At 26.3% G+C, this 26,581-nt stretch overlaps 2 protein-coding genes across 2 annotated transcripts in view; both read left to right on the top strand.

The window, feature by feature from the left end:
* The window catches only part of LOC111690651 (G-box-binding factor-like), a 19,832-nt gene extending 17,227 nt beyond the window's left edge, over positions 1 to 2,605 (top strand). The window contains exons 2-3 of the mRNA XM_046948076.1: positions 1,603 to 1,992; positions 2,491 to 2,605. Coding sequence (XP_046804032.1) covers positions 1,605 to 1,992; positions 2,491 to 2,540 — 438 coding nt within the window. The 5' untranslated portion in view covers positions 1,603 to 1,604 and the 3' untranslated portion in view covers positions 2,541 to 2,605. The remainder of the gene's footprint in view (positions 1 to 1,602; positions 1,993 to 2,490) is intronic.
* Positions 2,606 to 2,766: 161 nt separating this feature from the next.
* LOC111690657 (octopamine receptor beta-1R) lies at positions 2,767 to 26,323 on the top strand. Its single transcript, XM_046948080.1, is given in 6 exon segments — positions 2,767 to 3,431; positions 11,742 to 11,939; positions 13,562 to 13,733; positions 24,208 to 24,344; positions 24,646 to 24,863; positions 25,783 to 26,323. Coding segments are annotated over 6 exon segments (1,638 nt in total). The 3' UTR covers positions 26,031 to 26,323.
* Positions 26,324 to 26,581: the final 258 nt, after the last annotated feature.

Raw genomic sequence — 26,581 nt, forward strand, 5'->3', positions numbered from 1 at the left:
AAAAAATTTTTGGCAAACATTATCAAAATTTGCAAAAAAAATATATAAACACAAAGTGATATACACAGAACCAAGAGTTTCCTTATAAACACAGGGACAATCAATGAATGGAAATGGCTGATTATATATACAGAGTAAAGAGACAACACAATCAAATAGATTATGCAAAGAAAATATATAAAAAAATATTCATATTTACAAAATGAAATATTCATTTGTTTGTATGTTAGCAGATTTTTCAATATTTATATATTCACTTACAGTAGTACATATGTGTGTACTACTGATATTTACATTTTATATTTAAACCTTGATGATCCATCGATAAATTTAATATTTATTACAAATTTATAAATAAATTTGGATAATTTTATTATGAAATTAGGAATTTTAAATTATAAAACAATTGGTAAATTATAATGGTGACATATTTATGTTTTAAATTAAATATTTCAAATGGAATCGAATGACCTTTATACTTTTTATTAATTTTAGATAATTTAATTTTCACATAGGTTTTCGAGCCTTCTCTTAAATTGTAGATTGGGATTACTTAAATTGTAGATTCGAGATATGACAGAATTCAAATCATCCCTTGAAATTTAAAAAAATGTTTATATTTTGGTGTATAATTTTATCCAAATCATTGATTTGGAGAAAATGTTGACTTTGACAAAAATCTTAAATTTTATATAAAAATTTATTTATATAAATGTCAAAAATATATATATTTTTTTTTTTTTAAATTTTAAAAGCATAAAATTTTAGTAGAAATTTTAAATTTTAGTTGAAAATGAATTTTTTCAGGAAAAGATTTTTTATTCAAAAATTGGGAAATTGAAATTTCAAATTAATTTGTTCATGAAACATTCAAGCTTAGGGTTGAGCCTTAATAATTAAAATTCATAGAAAACTCCACAACGTAAAATTTTGTAAAATAAATTCACTGAAGATTTCTTTAAAACATAAACATACATTTTTATTAATATGCATAAGTATTGTGTGTTGTAAATGTAATTAGTTCAGAAACTTTACATCTATATAATTATAAACAACTGCTGAGTAAAGAAATAGTCGTCATAATCATCAACATGTTGTTACATTTCTTCTGATGGTATTGACTTAAGCGCAGGCAGGCAGACATAAATACAAATTCAAAACAATGCATTATAAATGAGCACTGTTCAAGCACCGCAGTCTGTGGTGCCACAACTGAGAAGACAATTACAAAAATACATAAAACTAAGTAAGAATTTATAGTGGAGCATAGCCGACCATATAATATCTTACATCAGTGAATATTACGTAAAATACGAATTACATTTGAAATAAAACATTTAAGTTGGTATCTGTCCTAATTCTGAAATATGTGAATATAGACTTATCCTTATAAATGTTGGCAATTTTACTCACTGTAAATACAAACTAAATGACAACTTGTGTCTTGAATTTATTTCTTTTTTATAATTTTTTTTATTTTATTTTATTTATTGTAATCATTAACTTGTTGTGTATGTTTTAAAAATTATTTTAATATATATTCTATGTATTTGTAATTTTAAAATGTTTTTCTTTAAATGTGTTTTTTTTATAATTTTACAGCCATGTGGCAATCAATGAAAAAGTATCAACAACAGCGACATCGACTTCAACAACAATACGTAAATCAACATCATTATTTAAACAATTACCACCACACGAGCAAATGTTGTAATCATTATCATCAAAAACAACATTATTGTCATTATTATCGTTTAAAGCTTAAATACTTAAAATCATTACAACCACAAAAACAGCAAAAGCTACAATTACAACATCAACAACAAGAGCAGCAGCAACATAAACAACTACTTAAGCTACGGCACGTTGCCCACAAATCCCTTATGTATAGCAACAGCAACAACAACTGTTTTGGTTACAATACTACTCTTGCTGCTCCAATTGCTCTTACCACAACTAAGAATTTGTCTTTTGGTTATAACCATAATCTTTGTAAGTAAAATCTTCTATATGCATGTATATATATTAAGGTGGTTCCTTTTGTATGGTAGAAATTATATGGTACTAATGTTCTCACTTTAGTTAATTTTAAGATATATTTTTTTTTTAATGTTTGTTCTAAATTCAAAATTTTATAAGCTGGGTCAAAGGATAGAATGGTTCCTTTTAAAGTAAATGAATCTTATGAATTTTGGATATCGGAGAGAAGATTTCTATGACTTTCTATTTTTATTTTAATAATTGCTTTTAGATTTAAAACTTTTATCAAAATTTTTAAAATATTATTTTATATATTATTTTAGTAGAGAACTTCAACTCCTACATACAAATTTAACCACCCTAATAATTTTTTTTTTAATTTTTATTTTAAACCTACTAAATATCTTCTATAAGTTTATTATTTACATCGAATTATAATCGAATCGATGAATATAAGTAAGCTACACTTATATTTTTTATTGGTTTAATTATGAAATCATTTCATTTAAGCTCCGATCCCAAGCCAACTTAACACTAAGAGGACAACATATAACAACTAGTGCGAAAATAGCAAAACTTTTAGCAAACATTTGCTATAAATGATATCAGAAAATAGAAAACAAACAACACAAAAAAGGCAAATATAAAAAAAACAGAAAAGTAACGAAAAACAAACAAAATTACTAAAACGAAACGTACAAAAAGAAAACATTGACCTTAAGACTCTGTAACAATTTGCTCAGCTTAAACATACTGGTAATTTTCTTTGTTACGCTATCATCATCAATGGTTTTTACAATGATACCTCTGATAGCAACAGCAATAACAACAACAACTATACTACCACCTGTATTGTCAACAAATACAGTTACAACAACCACCTTATTGATGTCTTTAATAAATATGACAAATATTAGTTCCTCCTCCTCCTCTTCGCTAAAACAATCACAATCAACACAATCACAAATGCACCAACCTCATCATCAACAACACCATCACCAACAACAGCAGCAACCGCACCAGCAACATCATCATATACACATTGATCAAGATGCCAATACGAAATATTTAAATTTTGTTGCCAATGGCCTGCTGGACACAAGCGGTGTCGTAGGCGGAGAAGGAGTTGTTGGTAATGGAGGCGGCGAGCTTAGCGATGATGCATTTAGTATAAGTGGTTTTGGTAGTATGGGTGCAAGTGGTGTTGGTATAGGAGGAGGTGTAGTTGGAGTTGGCAGTGGTGAAAGTATAACAAGTGTGGCGGATGCTAGCGTTAGTAGTGGTATAGATGGTAGCGGTGGTGGCAGCATTTCAGTTCCTATTGATGCCCTAAACGAGTCACATTTAATATTTGTCATTGTCAAATGTTTCATAATAATTTTCATCATTCTCGCTGCCATACTCGGTAATATGCTGGTGATTGTATCCGTCATGCGACACAGGAAATTGCGGTAAGTTTTTTTACAGTCATATGTGGGTAATAAAAAAAATAATTTATGTTATCAATGAGATTATCCGTTGATTTTTATAGGTTTTCGCGTAATAGTTTATTTCGGACCGTTTTGTATTTTAGAGTAAAATTTCGTTTACAAATTCTTAATTTTTCTCTCTCAAAAAACATAACAAAATATTAGCTAAATATTGAAGTTAGTCCTTTTTGCAAGTAAAACCAATTGTTTGCTGTATTCTTTTCATTATTTTTTGTTTTCAGTTTTATTATTGTATCTTCGTTTTAATAACGCAGAATCATATATTACTTACCCTACAGTTCGGGATGCTTGCAAGGAAAATGTATTGTTTGTTATCGCACCAGGTTAATTAAGGACAACTAATTGACTATTTGCGATAAATGTTGCCATTCTCAACAAAATTTGAAGACATTTAGGAAATATTCTATCTATAAAAGGGTCTCTGATTTCTTAGAAAACTGCTGGCAATATTTATTCGATTATTTTGTGTGGGTGTATGTAAAAATGTAATGTTTATGGGTAAATAATGTGACATGTGTAATTTAATGGGTATCATGTGTGAAAACAATAAACTCAGTTAACTGCCAAGTTGCTTAAAGCAAATAAACTAAGTATTCTCATGGAAATGTAACTTTAAGAAGAATACATGTATTATCAGAAGTTTTTTAAATGCACAAAAAAAGAAAAATTTTAATAGAAAGTTTCAGGCAATAGTAGTCAAGGATAAATTTTTAAATGAAATGCTCTGTATTATTCAAAATTGTTGATAATTATCACGTGAATAAATTCGCATTTGTTAAGAAACGTATATTTCATGCGTTTTGCATTAAAAAAGTACCAAAGTGTCCCTACTTGTAGACGATTAATCATTTAGAAAGCTGTGTTTTAAAATTTATATTTCTAGGTTTAACATTTTAAAAATTTTAAAAAATAAAAGATAAAAAGTACGGTCAATAAAGACCGTGTTTATTTATCACGTGTTTTGAATTCATAGATCATAAAAAAGTATCAATTAATAGACGAAAAAGTACAAAAAGTGGAATCAATTCTTTCTTTATAGAAATCTCGCCCAGGAAAAGACTTTTTAATATATCACAGATAAAACTGAAATGACACAAATATGTATTAGGTTAATAAAATTTATATTTTCAAAAAAAAACGATATCTTGAAAAGGCACAAGGTTTATATTGATGCACAAATGGACAGACAGAAAGACAAGACGGACGGACAAAAGACTCAGAAAGTAATACTTAGATTAAGACAAATGTTTTTTGTGTTTTAAACGTCAGTCCAAACCTATAATCTTCTGACTATAGTTGTGTAGGATATAACAAGATTTACATGGACAGACAGAAATGGGTAAAAGGAATGAGAACCTAATTTGTATACAAACATATAATCCTGACTAAAGTGGAGTAGGGTATAATTATCCTTCTGGTTAAAAACTCTTTCTCATAACCAACTAACTCTCCCCGTACGTTGCGGTTGCATTAAAATAATGTCACATCATGACATGATAATAAATTTCAGTGACACAATAAATCTTTTTGTACGTCAACAGTATTAACAGCAGACAACAACAGATAAAGCAAAAATAAAACACCATATTAAATTTCTACAATTTATGTATATTGAATTACTTGGTCATTGAACTTTAGATGACAAACGAAACATCAATTAATTGATTTATTTACATCGAAATTTTGTGGAAAAACTCTGATATCCTATTAAAGGCGTCTCGAAGTTTTTATGAAGAATTTGCAAATGATTTTTCTTCCACTTTGTTTCATTTCTTTTACTATAAAAAAATTAAAATACCATTTATTATTTTTTTTTCTTATTTAAGTAAAAACCCCGAATTATGTTGTTGTTTTCTGTGTACTTTTTCCATTTATTTTATAAACAATTTCCTTAAAACCTTTAAAATTTCCTTTTCGTGAAGGCTTTACTCAAACAAAAGACTAACATAAAGTAAAATACAAAACGTTTGTAATCTAAATTTGTACTCATTTCCTTTAAATCTTGTAGAACTGAAATTTATATTTTAGTCTGGCAAAAAATACTATATTTACTCATTCACTACCACATTTTACTTTTTTGTGTTGCTGGGCGTAAGCCGTGTTAACTATGTTTTGGATCTTGATAAAGTGAAATAGTGTGAACATTTTACAAATGGTTTTCGTTTTTGATACCCAAACACAGGTATATAGTACATACAAAAATTTATATTCGTCCGAAAAAAAATGTATAATTTGTTTTATAGACTACACGAAATAAACAAAGTTTGTCAAAGTTTTAGATTTTTTTTACTCAAAAATCAGTTTTAATGGAAACTAAAGTGATTGAAAATCTTTATTTACAATTTTCGTTAGAAAATGATATTTGGTTAAAAATTTAACTAAAAATGTATTTTATTCAATTAAAGTGAAATTTATAAAATTTATGTGATTTAAATTCCACTGTCATAATTTTAAATAATATTTCTTTAATTTCTTGTAGCTTTAAGGCAATTTCTTTTGTACTTTTTTTATTAAAAATAACAAAGGAATATAAAAAAAACTTGAAGCCTTGTAAATACCTGGAGGAGATATATTGTTTTATTAAGTATGTGACATTTATTCTCATGTTCATTTCTTTGAAAATTGCGTGTTTGTCATTTGAATGTAATATTAATATGTTATGTGTAGAAAATATAACATATTTCTCATTGACAGTTTTGTTATCAAATCAAGTACATAATTTGTTTTATTTAAATTAAACCTTTTATTTTATTTAATAATCTTTATATATAACAGAGTCATGTTAACTACCAACGAATCAAAAAATTTTCGAAATTGGTGTATATTCGGTTGAATTAATTTATTAAGCAGGATTTTTGAAATTTATTTCCAATAAATAGGGAAAAAACAAATACCAAACAATTTAAAAAAAAATTAAATTAAAAATTACCACCATTTTGACACTTGTTTCGATAAAAAGCTATATTAATACGCCTTCCATACACATTAAAAATTATTTTGTTGATTAAAAATAATCTAAAATAAATTTAAATTATTTGTCAGGTAATAAGCTCCAAAACTGCATAATATTTGGGAATTATGTTTAAATCATAGAATTTAAAATAATTTCTCAGTATAATGATTCAAAGGTGAATTTGGATCATCCAAAGATGTACTTTTACTCCAATTTAAAAAAAAGTGTCTCTTTACTCATAATAAAAGTATGTTTTTTCATAAGATTTGAAAATTATTGTACTTTTAGAATTGTTCATTAAAATAAAAATTAAAAATATTAATAAAAACTTCGATTAGTGTAGGAAATCACACCGGGTATGTAAGTCACGCAAATTTTATTAATACAATTAATGAAATAATATCCCGACAATGTTTGAAACACATTCTCTTAATAGCAATTATTTAGTTATATTTGTTTAAAGAAGGAAATGTTAACTGTCACTTTTATTAACATTATTCGTTAATAGTTTCGCTAGTTACATGTGGAATACATGTAGAAAAGTTCATAATTTATATTGTTAAGTCCTTAGCATGGGTATGTTTGTAAATATATTTTATATTTAAACACACATTTAGGAATTTAAATAGCAAAAGTTTTTAATACAACAATTATTTTAATGTCATTAAGGTTTTCTAGCAAAAACAACAATTTTTACTTATTTCTGACATAGTATATATAAAGGTATTTATATAAAAAAATTTTAAAAATGGACGTATGTATAAATGTATGAAAATAAGATTTTTAATATAGAACATTAGAGACAGCGGTTATAAGTTTTAAGCAGCAGTGCAACTAAGAAATTTACGCAAATCTCTTGTTTTTTTTTTTTTTTTTTTTTTTTAAGAACCGAAAATTATAGGAAAATATGTAGTTTGTAATGCCATAAATAGTAGTCAAATTTAAGAACTAATAAAAACAATTGCGTATATTTTACACAATAAACTTAAAATTGTTTGTGACTGTAAGATTTTAATCAACACAAATTATTAAATTTTTAAGAAAATTATGTATAAAAATTTTAAGAAAATATTTCTTTAAATTCACTGGTGTTTATTAAATCCCTATTTTTTGTAGTCTGCATTCCGTTAAAATCTATTCAGGTCGAAAAGGTTAAAAAACACTACGTTGCTTACGATTGATATTTTATTAGCATTCACAGTGCGTATACGCCTAGCAATGCAATTTTTTTAATCACATAAACCTATTTTTAAAACTATTTGTTAGTTTCCATTTTTACGAACATTCAGCAATTTTTATGCTCAAAAATGTTTTTAATTTGTATTCAATTTTTATATTTTTAACATACGAATAAATCAATTTCTATAAATCATTTCATCATATTAAAAAATATGTAAATTCTTGTCTAAAAAAATGTGATAACAAGAAAAGTTAAAATCTTAATCATTGTATTTTCTTAAAATATATTATGCGAAAAATAAAGTTGGCCTGTTTTGAAAATAATGGCTAATTACTGTTAAAACTTTTTATTCTTATCTACCAGGTTTAGTGTTCTTGATTTGTTTGTATGAATTCAAATTGGATATAAAATCCAATTTTATATTTTCTCTATAACATTCAAAATATTGATTATTTGTTAACTGTCAACAAAAATGTCATTATATCTTAAAATTTGTTTACTTTAAAAAATCCATCACAAATAATTGGCAAAATACGGTATGTCTCTTTTGTATTTGTTTAAAGTAAAATTGGATTTTGCATGGATTAAAATGTCCTTTTTTGTATTTTAACTTAAAAGCTTTTAAATTCACAAAACACCTGTTGCGCATTTTTCTTAACATATATTGTATAAGAGAACTTGTGTAAATACTCATTTATACTCTTAACATCTAGGTAATATATGTATATGTGTATATAGAGATCTGTCTATTAGACCTTTAATTTACAGAAAAAGGTTTAAAAAGTAAAAAATCTTTAATTACTTGTTTAGGTAATCAGCAAAAACAACAAAGTTCTTTTTTACTTAAATTTTAGACCTTTTTCTTACCTTCAAAAGCTTTTACAAAAATTATTGTGTATTACTGTGTGATGAGTTGTGTTTACTCACGTATATATTAGTGGTTGCTTAGAGGTTTCTCTCTTTAAGTATGTCTAGGTATTATATACTTATGTATGTAGTTATATTGGTTTGAGTTTCTCAATCTATTATTAAATTTTCTTTAGTCTATTAAAATTTCGCTCTACTTTTCTCTTTCCAAGGGTTAATTGTGGGTGTGCATATCAGTGAATGTTATTATGAATGTTAATTTAATAGACTTCATGTAATTTTTGTACTCTACATCAGTATAGTGGTAATAGTATTATGAGGTATGCAGTTGAAAAGTCACTTATAAATACGATGAAATATTGCATAAATAACTCTGATGCAAAGCCCATATATACCTTTAACAGCATATAATCCCTCTTTTAGTTAATTTATTTTTTATTATTTAAATTAAAAAAATTATTCACATTTGTATCATACTAAAATGGTCGACTATGCTCAACAATACATTTTTTCGTTTTTATTGTTTTCCTATGTTTTTTTTTTGTAATTTTTCTTCTTTTAGTTAAAATATTAAAATAATATTGGACTTAATTTTGATTTATGTGCATTTTATGATAATGTTTAGTTTTGTTAATATAATTTTCTTCATTTACATGGCATTCCATATTTTCTTCATAAATTGTTCAAATATATTTTTTTATTTTGAGGGGTTTTGCTAATATTTTATTTAAATTTTGCAAAAAAAAAAAAAAAACTTTTTTTGTAATTTTATTATACATTTTCACGCTTTAAGAGGAGTATTAATAGGTGTGTATTTATCATTAAATTATTATTAATTTGTATATTTAAATGCTTAGAAAATAGCATAATTTTCATATAATTGCTAGGAAGTGTGAAATTTTAGGGTAATTTGTTTTAATACCAGTTATTTAGAAAAAATAAACTAGAAGTTAAATTATGTTTTTGATAAATGGCTATTTTCTTTATAAAACTATTACTATATAATAGTGTATGAAAATTAGCCAAAATTCAAGAGTACATTAACGAAGAATCCTAAAACTCAGAAATATTTTGCCACCAAAGATTTTCTATGAAAAATCTTAAAAAAATCAACAAAAGTTATGCTGAAATATTTCATAAAAAGCTTTTCTTTTTATAATAAACAATAAGGTAATTGATTTATCAATTCATTAGTAAACTAGTTAGTTCACTAATGAACTTAAAAATTAGAAAATATATATTACACCGTGCAACAGTCATTTTCACACATGAATACATTTTTGTATAAAGTAAACTTTACGTTATTAGTAAACATTTTGTGTACTCAATTTTTCAAAATCAGCTTTCATGCTCCTGTAAAAAGACTTTAAAGTTTAAAGAGTATATGAAGTATGAAGTCCTTTTATAAAAACATATGAGCCAATTATAAAAATTATAATTATAAAAATCATATAAATGGAATCTATTTTTACATGTATATCAACTTTTCCATGTGTGAAAGCTTTATTCCAAAATTGTTACAGGTTGTTAACTTAAACTTACTTTTGACATGCAATATATCGTTTTTTAATAAATCTAACATAAAATCTTGACAGTGGAATACAATATTAAACAAATGTAAATTTTTATTTATATAAAAAGACAGTTTAGCAATTAACAGCATAAAAAATATATTAAGAGTTGTTATTCATATTTTACATATTTATGAGAAACAACAGTACGTTTGTTTGATATTTAATTCATTGAATTATAAACACTTATACGTCTAATGCTCAATAGAGGATTTATGTATTAAGGCGTAACGTTGTGATCTATGATAACTTGCAAAATAATTTGAGTCTATTGATAATTATAATTATTAATTTAAAACAACCTGAACAACATTTCTCCAGTTTCTAGTGAAAAGTTTACTATTATAAATTATCAAATTTGATCACATTTTAAGCGCAAAGTTAATTGAAATCTGATTAATTTAAAGTTAAAATTTTATAAAAATCTAATCAATGTTGGAAAGTTTATCAGACTCTGATAATACTCATAATAACTTTTCTAGTAAAAATATATTCAGAATCTAATGAAACGATTATCGAAATCTGAATTTTAAGAATAATGCAAAGTACATTCTGGGTAATTTTTTATTTAAAATTTCATCAGGGTTACTTTTCTAAAGAATTTTTATATTAAAAAGTTTTAAAATTTTTGCATTTATAAGCAAATTTCTAATTTTTGGCAGTATTAGTTAATTTTAATCTGATCACCTATTTTTAAGGAAAAACTTACAGAAACTGATCTTCAGAACCTAACTTTTCTATTAATTAGATCAAAAATGTTATATTTTTCGACGGCCTCTTAATAGAAACCTATAGGTTTTTTATTTTATTGTCATACTTAAATTTTACGTCTATACAGCCAATTTAATACACATGCTAATAATGTACTTAAATTTACATTCTAATATCAAATATTTGACATAAGTAATTTACACAATGATTACAATTTCATATTATACACTTCGAGTATCTTACTGTGAAACCTTTCAATAATTTCTAAAAATATCACATTCATTTTGGTTTGGCATATACTAGTTCCAAGTATTTTATGTAATAATTTTCTTTTACATTACAAATACTTATAGTTGGACTATTTTGAAAGCGTCATAACTCAATATATAGGATTTTTGAAATGAGTGAAATGAGAAAGTAAAGGTATGTGCTTGTTTTTATTTATGTCACTATTGAAGTAAATGAACTATACGCATTACTGAAATATGATGAAAATTATGACCCTGAAATAACCCGTAGAGTTTTTGTTGTCAGAATAATAAATGAGTTCTAGTATCAGGTTGTGTATACAACAAAATTTCAAATATGCTTAACTTCATTGTCATCATCTCCTTGGGTCTGTGTGTGTGTGTGAGTGAGCGTAGCATATAATTGCCAAAATATCAAGTAAAATTCACTGGAAATCATTTACCTAATTGCAATAAAACAATCTAATACATAAATATTATGAAATATTGTGGGATGTAAGTATATTTAAAGCACAAACATATGCTTTTATTTTATAGGTCAAGGGACAAATACAATGAGAATTAAATGATATTATTTGCTAACAAGATTTTTAATAATCTTTAAAGCAGATTGCAAAAATAACATGAATTTTATTTAAATTTAGTAAAATTTTAAATATTTTATTTAATGGTGTGAAATTTTCCTTTTTCCATTTTTAATTTTCCGTGTTATTGTATTCTTTTGTATTTTGTTTTCTGCAGCATTATCACCAATTATTTTGTGGTTTCACTAGCAGTAGCGGATATGTTGGTTGCTCTATGTGCCATGACCTTTAATGCTTCCGTTGAAATATCCGGTAAATGGATGTTTGGTTCAGTAATGTGTGATATATGGAATAGTTTTGATGTATATTTTTCAACAGCCAGTATTATGCATTTATGTTGTATCTCAGTGGATAGGTGAGTAAATAATTGAAAACAAATACACATACAATAATATAAACACATTCAAATTGGTATATTTATAACCACACAGTCAAATAGAAATCTAATAAAGTGTTAATCCTATAAAGGCCAAAAAGTAACTTTATTGAAATACAGTAGTTTTCCGATTTAACGACCATTCAATTCTACGAACATCGCATTAACGGACAAGCTAATTTTTCCTATTGACTACCTTAAATAACGAACAAAATTGGTTTCTTGTACTCTGTTTAACGAACTAATAAAAATATTATTATTTAAATTAAGATAAAACAAGTATGAATGTATAGTCGGGCGTAGCCGACCATATGATACCCTACACCAGTCAGTATGTATGTTAAAAATGGGGATTATTTAAAAAAATAAAGCATTTGGTTTGTTTTTTAACTTTATTTCGGAATATTTTACTTTTTTTGGTAAAAAAGAGATTTTTTTAAGAGGGCTCAAAGGGGAGTAGGGCAAAATATGGCCCTATCCTTAAAAATGTTGGTAGGGGGAGTTAAGTCTTCTTCAATATTATTTATGTAGAATTTAAAAGTGTTATTAGTGTTTGTAAGTGAATTTTGACCTTTAAGTCATTTTCTGAAGGGGAGTTTGTATGGGGGATAGGGTCAAATGAAGCCCGATCATTACAAAAATCGGTAATGTCATTTAAAGTTCTATAAAATTAAGTTTTGTCGACTTTTGTTAACATAATAGATCATTTAAATTAATTATAAGCCAAAAGGCCCTATTTGGGGGGTATGGTTGTATGGCGGCTAGTCGAAATAATGGACCGATTTTAACCATTCAATAGGCTTCGTCCTTGGGACAAAAGAAGCGTGTGTGTCAAATTTCATCCAATTATCTTGAAAATTGCGACCTGTACCTTGCGCACAAGGTTTACATGGACAGCCAACCAGACGGACGGACGGACATAGCTTAATCGACTCAGAAAATGATTCTAAGCCGATTGGTATATTTTAAGGTGGGTATAGGACTAATATTTTTGTATGTTACAAACATCAGCACAAACCCAATATACCCTCCCCACTAAAGTGGTGTAGGGTATAATGACATTTATCAAAAATAACAAATAACCTAAGTTGTAACAAGCGGTGCTTTTATACCCAAAACTGTAACTTATTCTGGGTTCTTATTAAATTTTAGTTCAATGTAGCTGTGTCCGTCCGTCCGTCTCCCATAATGACTTTAACGCTCAATACTCGCTTAACAATACAAGTACGCCGAGTACTAACCGATATCTCTAACAAATTTTATGGGAATCCGTCCATAATTGACCTTACCCTCCATATCAGGCCCCCTTAAGAAAATTACATCAACGCTCATTACTCGCTTAAAAATACAAGTATAGCGATGAACTTCGAAAAATAACTTAAAGCTCATGACAGAATTAAAAATACAGCGATTAAATTCGACACAAATATGGTTTGAAGGTGGGTATATAAGATTTGGAATTTTGTGTTTTGTGCTATTTTTATAAAAAAGAATTGTAACTATTTTACCTTTATAGGGTTAAACCAACCAATTATCTATACAAATTTAAAATTGTAATTGTTTACTATTTTGCTTGATTTTTGTTTTTAAATTATTTATAGATATTATGCCATAGTCCAGCCTTTGGATTATCCTTTAATTATGACACACAAGCGTGTATTTATCATGCTGGTAATTGTTTGGCTGGCACCTGCTCTTCTATCATTTTTACCCATATGTTCCGGTTGGTATACGACCAGTGATAATTGGCGTTACTTAAAATCAAATCCGCATGTAAGTTTTTTTTCAAATAAATTTATGTTATTTTTTTTTTTTTGTTTTTCTTTTGTTTTTGTAATTAATTTGTAACAGAAATGAAATTGTATACAAGCCTATAATTACACTAATTTTTATAGCATACATGAACAAAATTTATACATATTCATAACGGATTACATTTAAATAAATGAATATGAATTAAAATTATACACACATAGTACGAATGTGTTCACTCAATCATTTAAATAAGTACTAATACCATCATGACATAAAGTATTATAAAATGAGTTATATTTAATGTTTCAACATCATGATTTTTACACATGGTACAATCTTAATTAAGTGAAACAATCATGAGGAAAATATATATTATAATTAACTCAAACCCAAATATTTCACTCTAGTCCTAGACATAAATAGTTTTAGCTTATTGGAAATACCATTAAATAGACGTGTAGAATAAAATATTGAATAAACTTCATCAGATACCGACTATAGTTTGTAGTAAAAAGTTTGAAAAATATTGAATAAAGTTATGTATTAAAAATATAAAACAAAAACCTCATTAGAGAATATTGAAATAAGCTCTGGAAAAGTTTATCACTGTCTGATCAAGAAAAATTTATCAACTTTTCCGATGAAAATGTCATCACATTAGAATTTGATTGATTATAATTTTTGACCACCTTTTTTAGAGAATAATTAATTGGAATGTGATCAACTTTGCTAGAGAAACATGTACAAAAATAATCTAATAAAAATTTTTAAAGAAAACTTCATGAAAATCTGATCAATTGTTTTTAAGAAAAGTTGTTTTACATTGTAATTAAGTTTTCTGAAGAAAAACTCATTTGTGGTGCATCGCATGCACTCATGTATAAGATATTTACACGTTTTAGACCAATTTAAGTATTTTGGCATCAATTTGTTAGAGCCTATTTTTGCATATTTTACCCATGACAGCATAATTTGATTTTTGTAGTATATTTAAGGCATATTTTTGAGTTTCTAAAGCATATTTTACACGTTTGGTGCGTATTTTGATGTTTTTCGATTTTCGCAAATATATATCATTCTCATGATAATAAAATGTTATAGTTTTTAATTCAATAAAGCATTCAATTTTAAATCGAACATAAAACTGATTACTTTGGATTTCATGAGATCAAGGATGTTTTTAAAAAATGTTTTTTTATTATTCTGGTATTTAGTACATTAAAACGCATCGTTTAAAAAGTGGTCCACGGGACACACTAATGCACATACATACATATATATTTTTTTCTTCCATTTACAATATAATACATACTACAAATCAAAGAACAAACAGCTTCAAACCAAGATATCTTACATTTATCCAGTCATGGAATATGTATTGTGTTGTACTGAGCCATGAATGTTAAATAGATTTTCTGTTTTATTCTACGTCGTCTTTTTATTCAGTCTTCAAGCACTCAGTGTTCATGCCTCTAGTAAATATTTGATTATGTGAATGGATTTCTTTTGTACTCGAGTTGGAATAATAATAATAGAACTATTAAACTACCTTGACATATTTGTTGTTAAAAAAAAATTATGCCACATCGAGGGAAAAGTCTACGATTTTAAAATAATTTTCTAATGAAGATTGAAGTTATACAAACGTGCATACATATGTGTTTAAAAGACTTTATGTGTCTGCGTCAATTTCATCCATATTTAATGTTGTACTACTGCATTTTACATGAAAGTAGCAATAATGTTTCGGTATTTATTTTTGGAAAAAAACAATAGAAATTGCATATGTTAAAGATTTATTAATAAAATATACATTCTTATAAATTTAGTATTTGACTAAATTATTTTGTAATTTATATACATAAATAAAGATTACAAATTGGTCAAATACTAAATTATATATATTTCGTGTTAAGTGACCCAATTTGGAAAATCGATTTGGATGAAATTTGCACTAACATTTGTACTATTGAATAGTAACACATGCAAATTTTCAGCTCTATCGATCAAGAACTGCCGGAGATAGAGAGGGTCAAATAAGAACATGTTTGTTCTATATGATTTTTTCAATTCATGTAACTTTTCACCCATTTTTCTTATCAAATATTTCCAAACTTTATACAGCTATTTTTTAGCTGAATCCTTCTCTTGTGAATTTGAACAATTTAGTAGAAAAATATAATGCATTGAATATTAAACGTCACTTGACATTTGAAAAATTGTACTTATTATAAACCAAATAAAAAGTATAATGAACTCAATATTGTAAAATAAAAAAAATACATATTCATAAAATATAGCAAACACGTGTTTTATCACTCTTACTTTACTCAATTCCTCTGCATAAAACACACATTTTTTCTATTTTTAATAAAAGATGTCTACCCAATTTCAAGGTCATAGACAAAATATATTAATATATATATAAATAAATAAGTTTGAGAAAATAAACAAAATAAAACAAAGACTAATAGAATACATTCCTTATTAACGTTTAGGAGTAGTCCCGGTACCTACTCTAACGTTAAACATTATCAAACCAGCAAAATTCCATAGGGGAACATTTTATTCTAATATTTCAAATACTCACACTGAGTCTTGTTCTATTTAAATGTATGTATATTAGAGTATACCAAGGAACATCCTTTTTAAGAGATTCATGTAGGAATATCTCTCAATTGATGTACGTTAATGAACTGAACATGAGAAAAATTATAATTTTTTTTAATAATAATTTGTTCTTTAAAAATATGATACCCTACAGTCAATATGTTAAAATGTGGCTTACTTTTAAATAATAACGCATTTAAACTAAGCTCATAACTTCATCAAATGTTGAAGTTATGAGCTTCAAAAAAGCCTCATTCGGGGCGTACGGATGTATGAAGGCTAGTCGAAATAATTGTCCAAAAGAAGAGTATGTGCAAATGTGATATGTGCAACTGACAGTCGGACAGACGGACGGACATATTTAAATCGACTTAGAAAGTGATTCTGAGACTATTGGCATACTTTAAGGTGGATGTAGGACCAATATTTTTTTGAATGTTACAATATAAGCACAAACGCATAATGCCCTCCCCTCTACATTGCTGTAGGGTATAAAATTTTTATCAGAATAAGCCCAAAATTACAGATTTTTTATACACATTTAAAAAAGATTACAGAAATTCTTTGTAATGAGACCACAATTTTTGTCGCTGGTAAGGAAGAACCGAACTTTTCAAAAAAATATTTCTCAGTACATTATCAGGCATCGATTGAAAAGTATTAATCTAAAAAGTTAGTTCAAGGTACACTCTTATGTGTATACAACTAGAAGCAAATATCACATTTTTCTAACCAATTCAACCATTTTTTCTCTTTTTTCCTACTAAGTACTTTTACTGTTATAGTAAATTTTACCTAATGTATTTGTTTATATACACACATATATTAAGTTAAGGTAAAAATGCCTCAAGATGAAATGGATGAAATGAGTCTATACATCATTTACTTTGTTGTTCTTGTTAAGGATGTGGAAATTGATTTATCTTAGATGAAATGCGTTTAGTACACGTACATTAACATTTCATATAAAGCTTTCATATGTGTTGAGTTTTTTTTTTTTTTTTAAAGGAATAGAGTAAAAGTATTGGTAATAGTGTTTTGTGTTTTTTCCATTAACTTATTTAAATTTTATTATTTACTCCTACTTAATATCTTTAGTTTTAAATAAAAATAATGTTCTAGAGCATAAATATGAAGAAGGCTTTACTATAAAAAGTGTTAAATATTATTGATGAACTTATTGCTAGAAAAGCTAACTTAAAGAAATTTTCTTTAAAAAGGCTGATTAGACTATAATACATTTTCTTGGAAAATAAAAACAATTGATAAATTTAAAATTATACTTATCATTATAAAAACTGAATTTATAATTAATAATTTATTATGATATCCCTAAAATAATTTTTCTAAATAAACTAAATAAAAAATTCCTTTGTTTTTTTAATACATATTATCTGTCTGCATCCTTCTTTGGCTAATAGCTGGGTAAAATCTTCACCACATAATAACATTTTTTAAAACACCCTCTTTAATGTCAATTTATACGTGTTGGGACTTATTTTACATGGACTCTTTTAGTATGATTTGTATGAATGAATTCCTTTTAGTTTTCTTTTACTTTATTCTTTTTAGAAACAAAAGACATTAAGTAAATGGTTAATGCAAAAACATAATTACTTTATGGTTTTAAGAACACACACACAGACACAATATTTTAACAAGTTAGTAGACGTTAACTTAATAAATATCAAGGCAAAAGTAATAAAAATTGTGGGTAAATGTTAAGAAAACAAAAAAATATTGTAGATACAATAATTAGGACTAATTTGTGAGTTATTTAAAGAAAATAATTGTACAAATTAAAGAATAAATCTAGTTTCCTAATTAAAGGATGTATCAGATTGTGGTGTAACCAGTTTGTTAGAACTTTTTTGTGGAATATTTTTAATTCAACTTTTTTCTGGGGAATTTGATGAAACTGTGATGAACTTTTCTTTATTATATTTATTTTTTTCTTGAAAAATTTATTTGATTATCATGAACTTTGCTATAGAAATGTTGAACAGATTATAACGAATTTTTCCATAGAAAATTTTGTCAAAATGTAAATATCTTTTATGTAGAAGAATTTTTCACGTTTGTAATAAACTCTAAAGACTAGAAAAATCAAAAATATGCACCAAAAATAATGTTATAATATACAGTAGAAATCCAAAATATGCTTTAAAAATATATGAAAATATAAAGTACATTACATATGAGTATACACTATAAGACTAAACTATTCTATAAAAATCCTTAAAATCCTAGATGCCAAAATTATAAGATTGAATAAACCCAATAATGGGTTTATTCAGATCAGTAAAATTTCTGTATATTTTCTAAAAAAAATTAATATTTTTATAATAAATGTTCGTCTTTTATTGATGCGTTAATTATTTTTCTACAACAAAGAACATTTGATTAGACTGATAGGAGGATGTATGCTACGAATCCGAATAAATACACCTAGGCTGCAAACGGACGAACTCCTTTTCATGGAAGAAAACAAAAAGTTTACTGAATAAATTATCTTTCAATGTTGATAAACTCTGTTTCCTGGACGTAATTCCTAAAAATTTTTCAATTTTATTTCCGGAATAACATCATTCGGATCTAACTTCGACGAATGCCTGACTGTCCTCAACATATACTCTACATTCGTTTAAATCCACTCACAGACTGTCTCATTTTGAGATTTCTCGTCTTGCTCTCATCAGGGTCACCTTATAGGATATTTTTAGTTCTACCCACCCTTTGATTATTCCATGATGCCATAAAGGATTCTCTTAGCCATATTTATGACTCAGCTCAACGTATGGTTGATGATTAGGTAAACAGTGCTAAATTTCTGTTTCTGGATCTTTAATAAAGTTCATTAGAACGTAGGAATTTCGGAAATCGTTAGAAGCATATTTCAGATGATATTTGAGAACAAATTACATACAACTTAATTTAAACAAGTGGAATATTATAATTTTGATTATAATAGAAAAAATATATATTGTAAAAAAACCAATAAAACTTCCTTTTTATTCGATTAACCGAATAAATTTGAATTATCCGTTTATTAACCGGCAAACATAAAACCACAAAGAATTATTTGTCAAATAAACCAAATATGACAAAAACCCGAATAATTGAATAACCTAATAACTATACACTTGTATATTTTGGTTTCCCTGGTAATTCTAATTTTTCTATGTAACTTAAAAAACTTTTCTTAAGGTATATAAATTCTCCTAAATTAAAACAGAAATTTCTCAAAATTGTTCAATTAACCCTTTGTGAAAAACAATTTGTTGTGTATGCAATTATAAACTTTAGAAAAACAATTTATTTACGTTCTTATGTAATAGTATAAACATAAGAGTATTTGAATCTTCTAAAGAAATAATTTTACATAAAGGCATGTTATTTTTAGAAAATGTTTATGTGCATGTTTATAAAAAACACTTCAAAGATACATACCTGTAGATTTGAATTTAGGATGTTCCGAAAAGAACAAAATAAGTTTAAACACAATTCCACTTTAAAAAAAATCAAAATACAATAGAATTTTTTCTCTTAAACAAAGATATACGAATTGAATAGAATCTTTGAGGAGTGAAATATTTCCTTAAATAAAAATTTGCACTCCAAAGAAAACTGGCTCACCCTAGTATATTAAACAATCTTTTGACGTAAATCACATACGTATATTAATTGTCTATGGAAAATAAATTCATATATAAATTTAATTATCTTCAGACAAAACGTCAACATTTGTCTGATTTAATTAACTTAATTAATATTCAAACGTTCTTATGTTCAAAGCTCATGACCTAGATTTATGACAAAAAAAAAACAACCAACTAAAGAATGTTCATTAACATAATCAGTATTTAATTTATGTGTTAAAAACAGAAGTAAATTTTTTCATAATATTTGAATATACCCAGCAAAAACTCGTTAATAGCAGACTACTACTTAACGTCTGTATTACTTTTAAGTACATATAAAATAGCTTATTTATAATCCCATACGATGAAGCTTAGATCGCTCATTATCAACTGTTTTTACACACAGAGAAAGACTTTTTTGTGTTAGTACCATTATTTGACGCACAGTAGTGTTAAGAGTGAACTAAAAGCCCAGGTTCGTATTTTGTGAGAGAATTATTCTGTTTTTAAAACAAAACAACGTTTTAACTCCTTATTTGTAAGAAGTTGTTGTAAAGTTTTCATTACTTTGCAATGGAAGTTTTTGCTGGGTATATATAGAAATATATGTTTGTATGTACATATTTTTTTTTTGGTAATAAATCTTAATGTTAATTTTCAATTACTGTATTCAGTTACTAAGGAAGGTTATGTGGCATGTCACGGCACGAGTAAGAGTAATAAGTATTTTAAGATTTATTACCAGAAAAGTGGGTGTTGTTTTAAAACATATTAGATATTATTTAAATATAAGTATAAACTATAAATCTTGCTTATAGCAGCGTATATAACACAAAAATTTTCATGATTTTTATGAAAAATAAAGATTATTTTATACTACAAAGAAACCCATCTTTCGTTATTTTAATTGTAAATTAATATCAATAAATAATGAACTCCTTCTTCTAGCATTTTTTCACTCAAAACTTTTTCAATTTGTTTTGATGAAGAACAAAATCAATGTAATCCAACTCATTGAAATTAATTTAATTGAATTTGTATGTCTATTATCAAAGTTCGCGCATAATAAAAAAGTGATTGTCAATTTTAGAAACTCATAGAATTCAATTGTCTTTCTTAACTGGTTGACCATTTCATTAAAATACAAAGTGTTTGAATAAATTTATTTCAAGTCCTAAGAATTTTTCTTGAGCAAAAATTGTTTGAGAATTTTTTACAAATTCAAAAGTGATTTTTAAACTTAGTGAGATGAACTTTTAAATTGTTTATGAAACTTTATTTTTAAATAAAATAATGCGTAAAAATTTAATTGTTAAGTATTTTTTTTTTAAATACATAACCCACACATATATCTGAACACAGATACAATATGTATTGAGGGTTAACAGTACATTTATGTATCCTTGAATTATAAATAATAAATAATTGATGCTTATACATGACACTCTTATATTCACTTATCTTTGTGTGTATTGTTAAGAGTATTTACTTATTTATGTACAGGATAAGTATTTATACATAAACACTAGTATTTATAAACATATATTAGACCAGTTCAAAAGAAACAAAATTGAAATCAATTGAGTGAGACCTTTGAAACAATGGTTAGAGCCAAAATTTTAATATTTCAGAATCACGATGTGTCAGAAATAAATAAACTATTGTATATGAATATCCTTGAAAAATATTATTAATAATGGATCGCAGACCAATGAATGATTTTTTGTATTATTCACCTTCATGTGAAAGATATATTAACGGGAGATTGGCCTACTTCGTTTGATTCTGGTACCAGGGCTGATGACTTAACATCATATTAGGGTGCTATAGTTGAAAAGAAAAGTCGACTTTTCAACTTTTTTCATTTAGTTAAAATTTTTCGACTTTTTTCATTTAATTAAAAGACTTTTCGACTATATGTATTTTATAAATAGTCGACTTTTCGACTTTTTGACTATTTTTGAATTCTTTCGACTTTTTTCCGACTATTTTTTGACTTTTTTTGAGTTTTTCCGACTATTTTAGAGTTTTTGACTTTTTTCCACTTTTTTTTTTAAATTTTCGACTATTTTTGACTTGTTTCTACAATTTTCGACTATTTACGACTTTTCGACTTTTTTCAACTTTCTTCGACTTTTTTCGATTTTATTCGATTTTTTCGACTTATCGACCTTTTTCGACTTATCGACTTTTTCGACTTTCAGACTTTTCGACTTTTATCAACAAAGTCGACTTTTCGACTTTTTTCACAGACGATAGTCGAGTTATCAACTTTTTTGGAACAAAATAGTCGACTTCGACTTTTTTCGACAAAAAGTTGATTGTTCGATTATTCGAAAGTTGATTTATAGAACCCTACATACTATTAGGGACATACCGATCATTTTAAATCGACACAGAATAAGAAAGCATCAATACGATATTTTAAAGTTGAACACTAAACTGGACTTCGCAGGGTAGCAACTACCCCTGCGAACTACGTGAGCACGTCTGATAATCACATAAGCACTAAAATCAGGCCATACATGCCTTAGATAAAACAAAATGGAATGAATTTGTTAAGGAACTATGAGAAATATAGGTATATAACTATATTAGTTTGTTTTTGGGTTTATATAATATTATGAAATACGGATTAACCAATTTTTTCAAATTTTCATAGTGCCTTTCTGTATGTCTGGAAAGAAATATTAGAAGAAATAAGAAATATTTAATTACTTTCAAAATCAGTATTTAAAGTCGCACATCTCAAAAATTGATATAGGTACGCAAAACTTTGATATTCATATAAACACTTACGGATCAAAGGTCTAAGTACAGTGGGAGTAGTACCTCCTACTTACATGGAGAAAATACTAAATTAGTTTATTAAAAAACAGCAAGAATCTTAAATTTCTTTCTTAATTATTTTAATATTAATATAAAATAATAGGTGGGATAAAAATATGGTCGTGAATACTAATTTCTATATTCCACCAGTGTTTCGTAAGAGACTAAAGTCTATTTTTCAGGTGTTATTATATAATATTTTCTTTTTATGGCCACTGTACATATTTTATAACCAAAGCGTTTGAATAAGTGGAACTTAAAATTATCAGCGCAGCATCTGTTTACCTATATTAGGCTTTTATTTTCCTAATTAAAAGTTACTATTTTAAATCATATAAATTCAATTAATTTTCACATCCCTAATGTGTGTTTGTTGGTATAATACATGTTATTCTTCTGGTCGTTATAAAATATTTAATTTTGCATCTATATATTTGTAAATATATACAAACATATAATTATACACACAAAATAACTACTAAAATTACAATTTTGTGTAGGCATGATATGTATAAATAAGAGCAACAATAACAAATTATATATTAAAGGATTAAATTAAATTGTTAAATGATTAGACGATTAAAATGGGGATCATGTGTTTAATTAAATTTTATGCACACTTTATTATAAATTAAAAAAAATCAAAACTAAATTATATTAAATATACATATTATTAAAACTGTGGCTGAGTGTATGACAAAAATAGACAAATACTTTAATGTATTATTTTAATATATTTTACTATATTAGTTTATTGCGGACTTATTGATGGACAAATGATTAATCAATTGGTGAATATGCTTGTACATACATTTATGAATTAAATAGTCAATGACATTATCATAAAATTACAATAAATCTTTTAAAATATAAAATGCGAATCAATTTTAAAATTTTAACAAGTTGAAATGATATATTTTAAAAATATACATATATTTTCAACTCTGTAACGTATTTAAAAATAACAAATTAATTTATTGCTACTAAATGAATTGATTACATACAATTTTTTCCCCCCCCCCCCCCCCCCCCCCCCTTAAAAGAAAGAACTCTAACATGTAATTAAATTATCATTAGTTAAATACTAAAGAATCATTTAAATTTTCATTACGCATGATGAACATTTAATTACTAATTAAAAAAAAAAAAAGCAAAAAATAACTCATACGTCAGGTGTCTACAGTAAAAAACAAAGAAGTAAAAGGAAAACGGAAACATCGTAATCTTAAAGATAAAACGAAATTAAAAGGCAGCTAAAACAATGCGAAAACATTTTACATTTACAATGACAATGAAAACGTCTACAGTAATTAAAATTAACATTAACAAAAAGGAAAAATCAAATCAACTCATTTCATTTCTGTTGTTGTTTAAAAAAAAGGTTTTACCAATCTGTTCATTTTAATTTCCAGATCTGTGAATTTAAAGTCAATAAACCATATGCCATTGTTAGTTCATCTGTAAGTTTCTGGATACCTGGTATTGTCATGCTCTCAATGTACTATCGCATTTATCAAGAGGCCGACAGACAGGAACGTCTTGTTTACCGGTAAGTTTACATTTTTTTTACTTTTTTACTTTAGGTCTCGGCACAGATGAAAGAAATTTTATACAAACTCAGCACTTTTTAACTTTTTTACAAAACATCCGCCAACAATATCTAAACTAATGTTGGTAGTTAATTTAAAATAAGAAAAAATGAACTAAACTAAAATGAAATAAAGAAAATATACTGTCCACTTTCTTTCTGAGCTAATAAATTTTCACACTTTTTCATCATCCATGTGTAACATTCGCCACCTTCTTTACTACTTTATACGCACAAATAAACAACAACATCAAAATAAAAGGTCGAAAGTCGCTGCTATATTACTGGAGAAACATCTGCAGATAAGTCAAATACCTAAACCTCGCCCCAGCATACAGGTGGAGCAGTCAACTATATCGACAATGCGTCGAGAACGTAAAGCAGCAAGAACTCTGGGCATTATAATGAGTGCCTTTTTGCTGTGCTGGCTGCCCTTTTTTCTCTGGTATGTGTGTGTTACCTAAATCATTATTGTATTTAGTGTTGGAACCTTGCAATTTTTACAGTAAAAACTTTTTATTTGGCCTTGTTTTCTTTTTAAACGTTTTGAGTTTTGCACTGTATCTTATTTAGTTTTAAAAATCTATATGTTTTTTTTATAATATATTTAGAAAATAAAAAGAATGTAGTCCCGTTTGAATGCTTAGTAAAACTTTAAGTTCTACTGCAGTTCTAATTTAGTTTTAGTTCAGTTCTAGTTCAGTTCTTGTTCAGTCCTAGTTCAGTTCTAGTTCAGTTCTAGTTCAGTTCTAGTTCAGTTCTAGTTCAGTTCTAGTTCAGTTCTAGTTCAGTTCTAGTTCAGTTCTAGTTCTAGTTCAGTTCTAGTTCAGTTCTAGTTCAGTTCTTGTTTAGTTCTAGTTCAGTTCTAGTTCAGTTCTAGTTCAGTTCTAGTTCTAGTTCAGTTCTAGTTCAGTTCTAGTTCAGTTCTTGTTTAGTTCTAGTTCAATCATTGACTTACTTTGAGATTTTAGTTGAGTTTAAAATGGAATAAAAGTTGGTGAAGTTTATCGTTAATCACGCACATTTTATACATACGCAACCCATTGTGTAATCAAACAAAACGACATCAAGATATTCTAGGTATTTTGTAAAAATAAATGTAAATATATGTAAATAATATATTGTTATTTTAAGTAGCCGTGTATTAAATATATTAGTAGATATCATCCAGTAAATGTTTGTTAGTAGAAAGGTAGTTCTCTGTTTTAGATAAATTTAATATACATATATGTATTTATAATATATATTTATATAAATAAGTATTTTCATGTTCTTCTCATACTATTTTTCACTAGAAAAAATAAGTACAAAAATAAAAAGAAAAACCATCTCATTTTCATTATTTTTATCTTGAATTTAATTTCAATTCCAATCAATATTTGATTTAATTTTCGTATAGTGATAATTTTTAGTATATATTATTGTTCGTGTGTGTGATAATGGTCTTCTATAATTCACTTGTTTACATTACATTTACAGTCCTGTTGTCCCTACAAACTTATAAACTGTCGTGTAAGTGCTGGCGGCGAAATGCCACCATTTGTTAATTCCACCGCTTCATCAGAAATACACATGAATATAATACGTGCCCGCCAATACGCCACCTCATCATCTTCAAATCAATTGCAAACACTATATCAAAACTAAGTGAAATTCAGAAACTAAAACAAAAAGTTATAAATATAAGGAAACCGAAGGACAGTTTCTATACACAACTGATGAATGTTAGATGGAATAAGAAGGTAAAACATAAACTTTTCTCTCAATTTGGTATTCAGGTGTTTTTCTATTATATTCTAAGTAAATATTATTAAAAAAAAAAACAATTGTTCAATAACATGTTTATCTAATATTAATAATACACATCAAATATCATCATTATTAACTCTACAGTTTCTGTCAAAATTATATTTTTAAAATATTTAATAAAATAAAATAGATAGACGACAATTACATAGATTTCATTTCATCTGATAATTTATAAAGTTAAGAATTCTCAATTTTGAAGATTTTTTTCTGAATAATTTTCAAAATTTTCTTTTAAATAATTTTAAAAATACTCCCCTTTTCTCGAAAAAAAAACAAATTCTATAAAAAAAAACTTTTTTATAAATATTTTGCAAGATATTCAAAATATTTGATCAATGTGAACATAACTTTAGCTGTAACTATAGGTATTTGTATTTACTAACAAATTT

This window comes from Lucilia cuprina, chromosome 4, assembly GCF_022045245.1.
Source record: "Lucilia cuprina isolate Lc7/37 chromosome 4, ASM2204524v1, whole genome shotgun sequence".
NCBI classification, from domain to species: domain Eukaryota; kingdom Metazoa; phylum Arthropoda; class Insecta; order Diptera; family Calliphoridae; genus Lucilia; species Lucilia cuprina.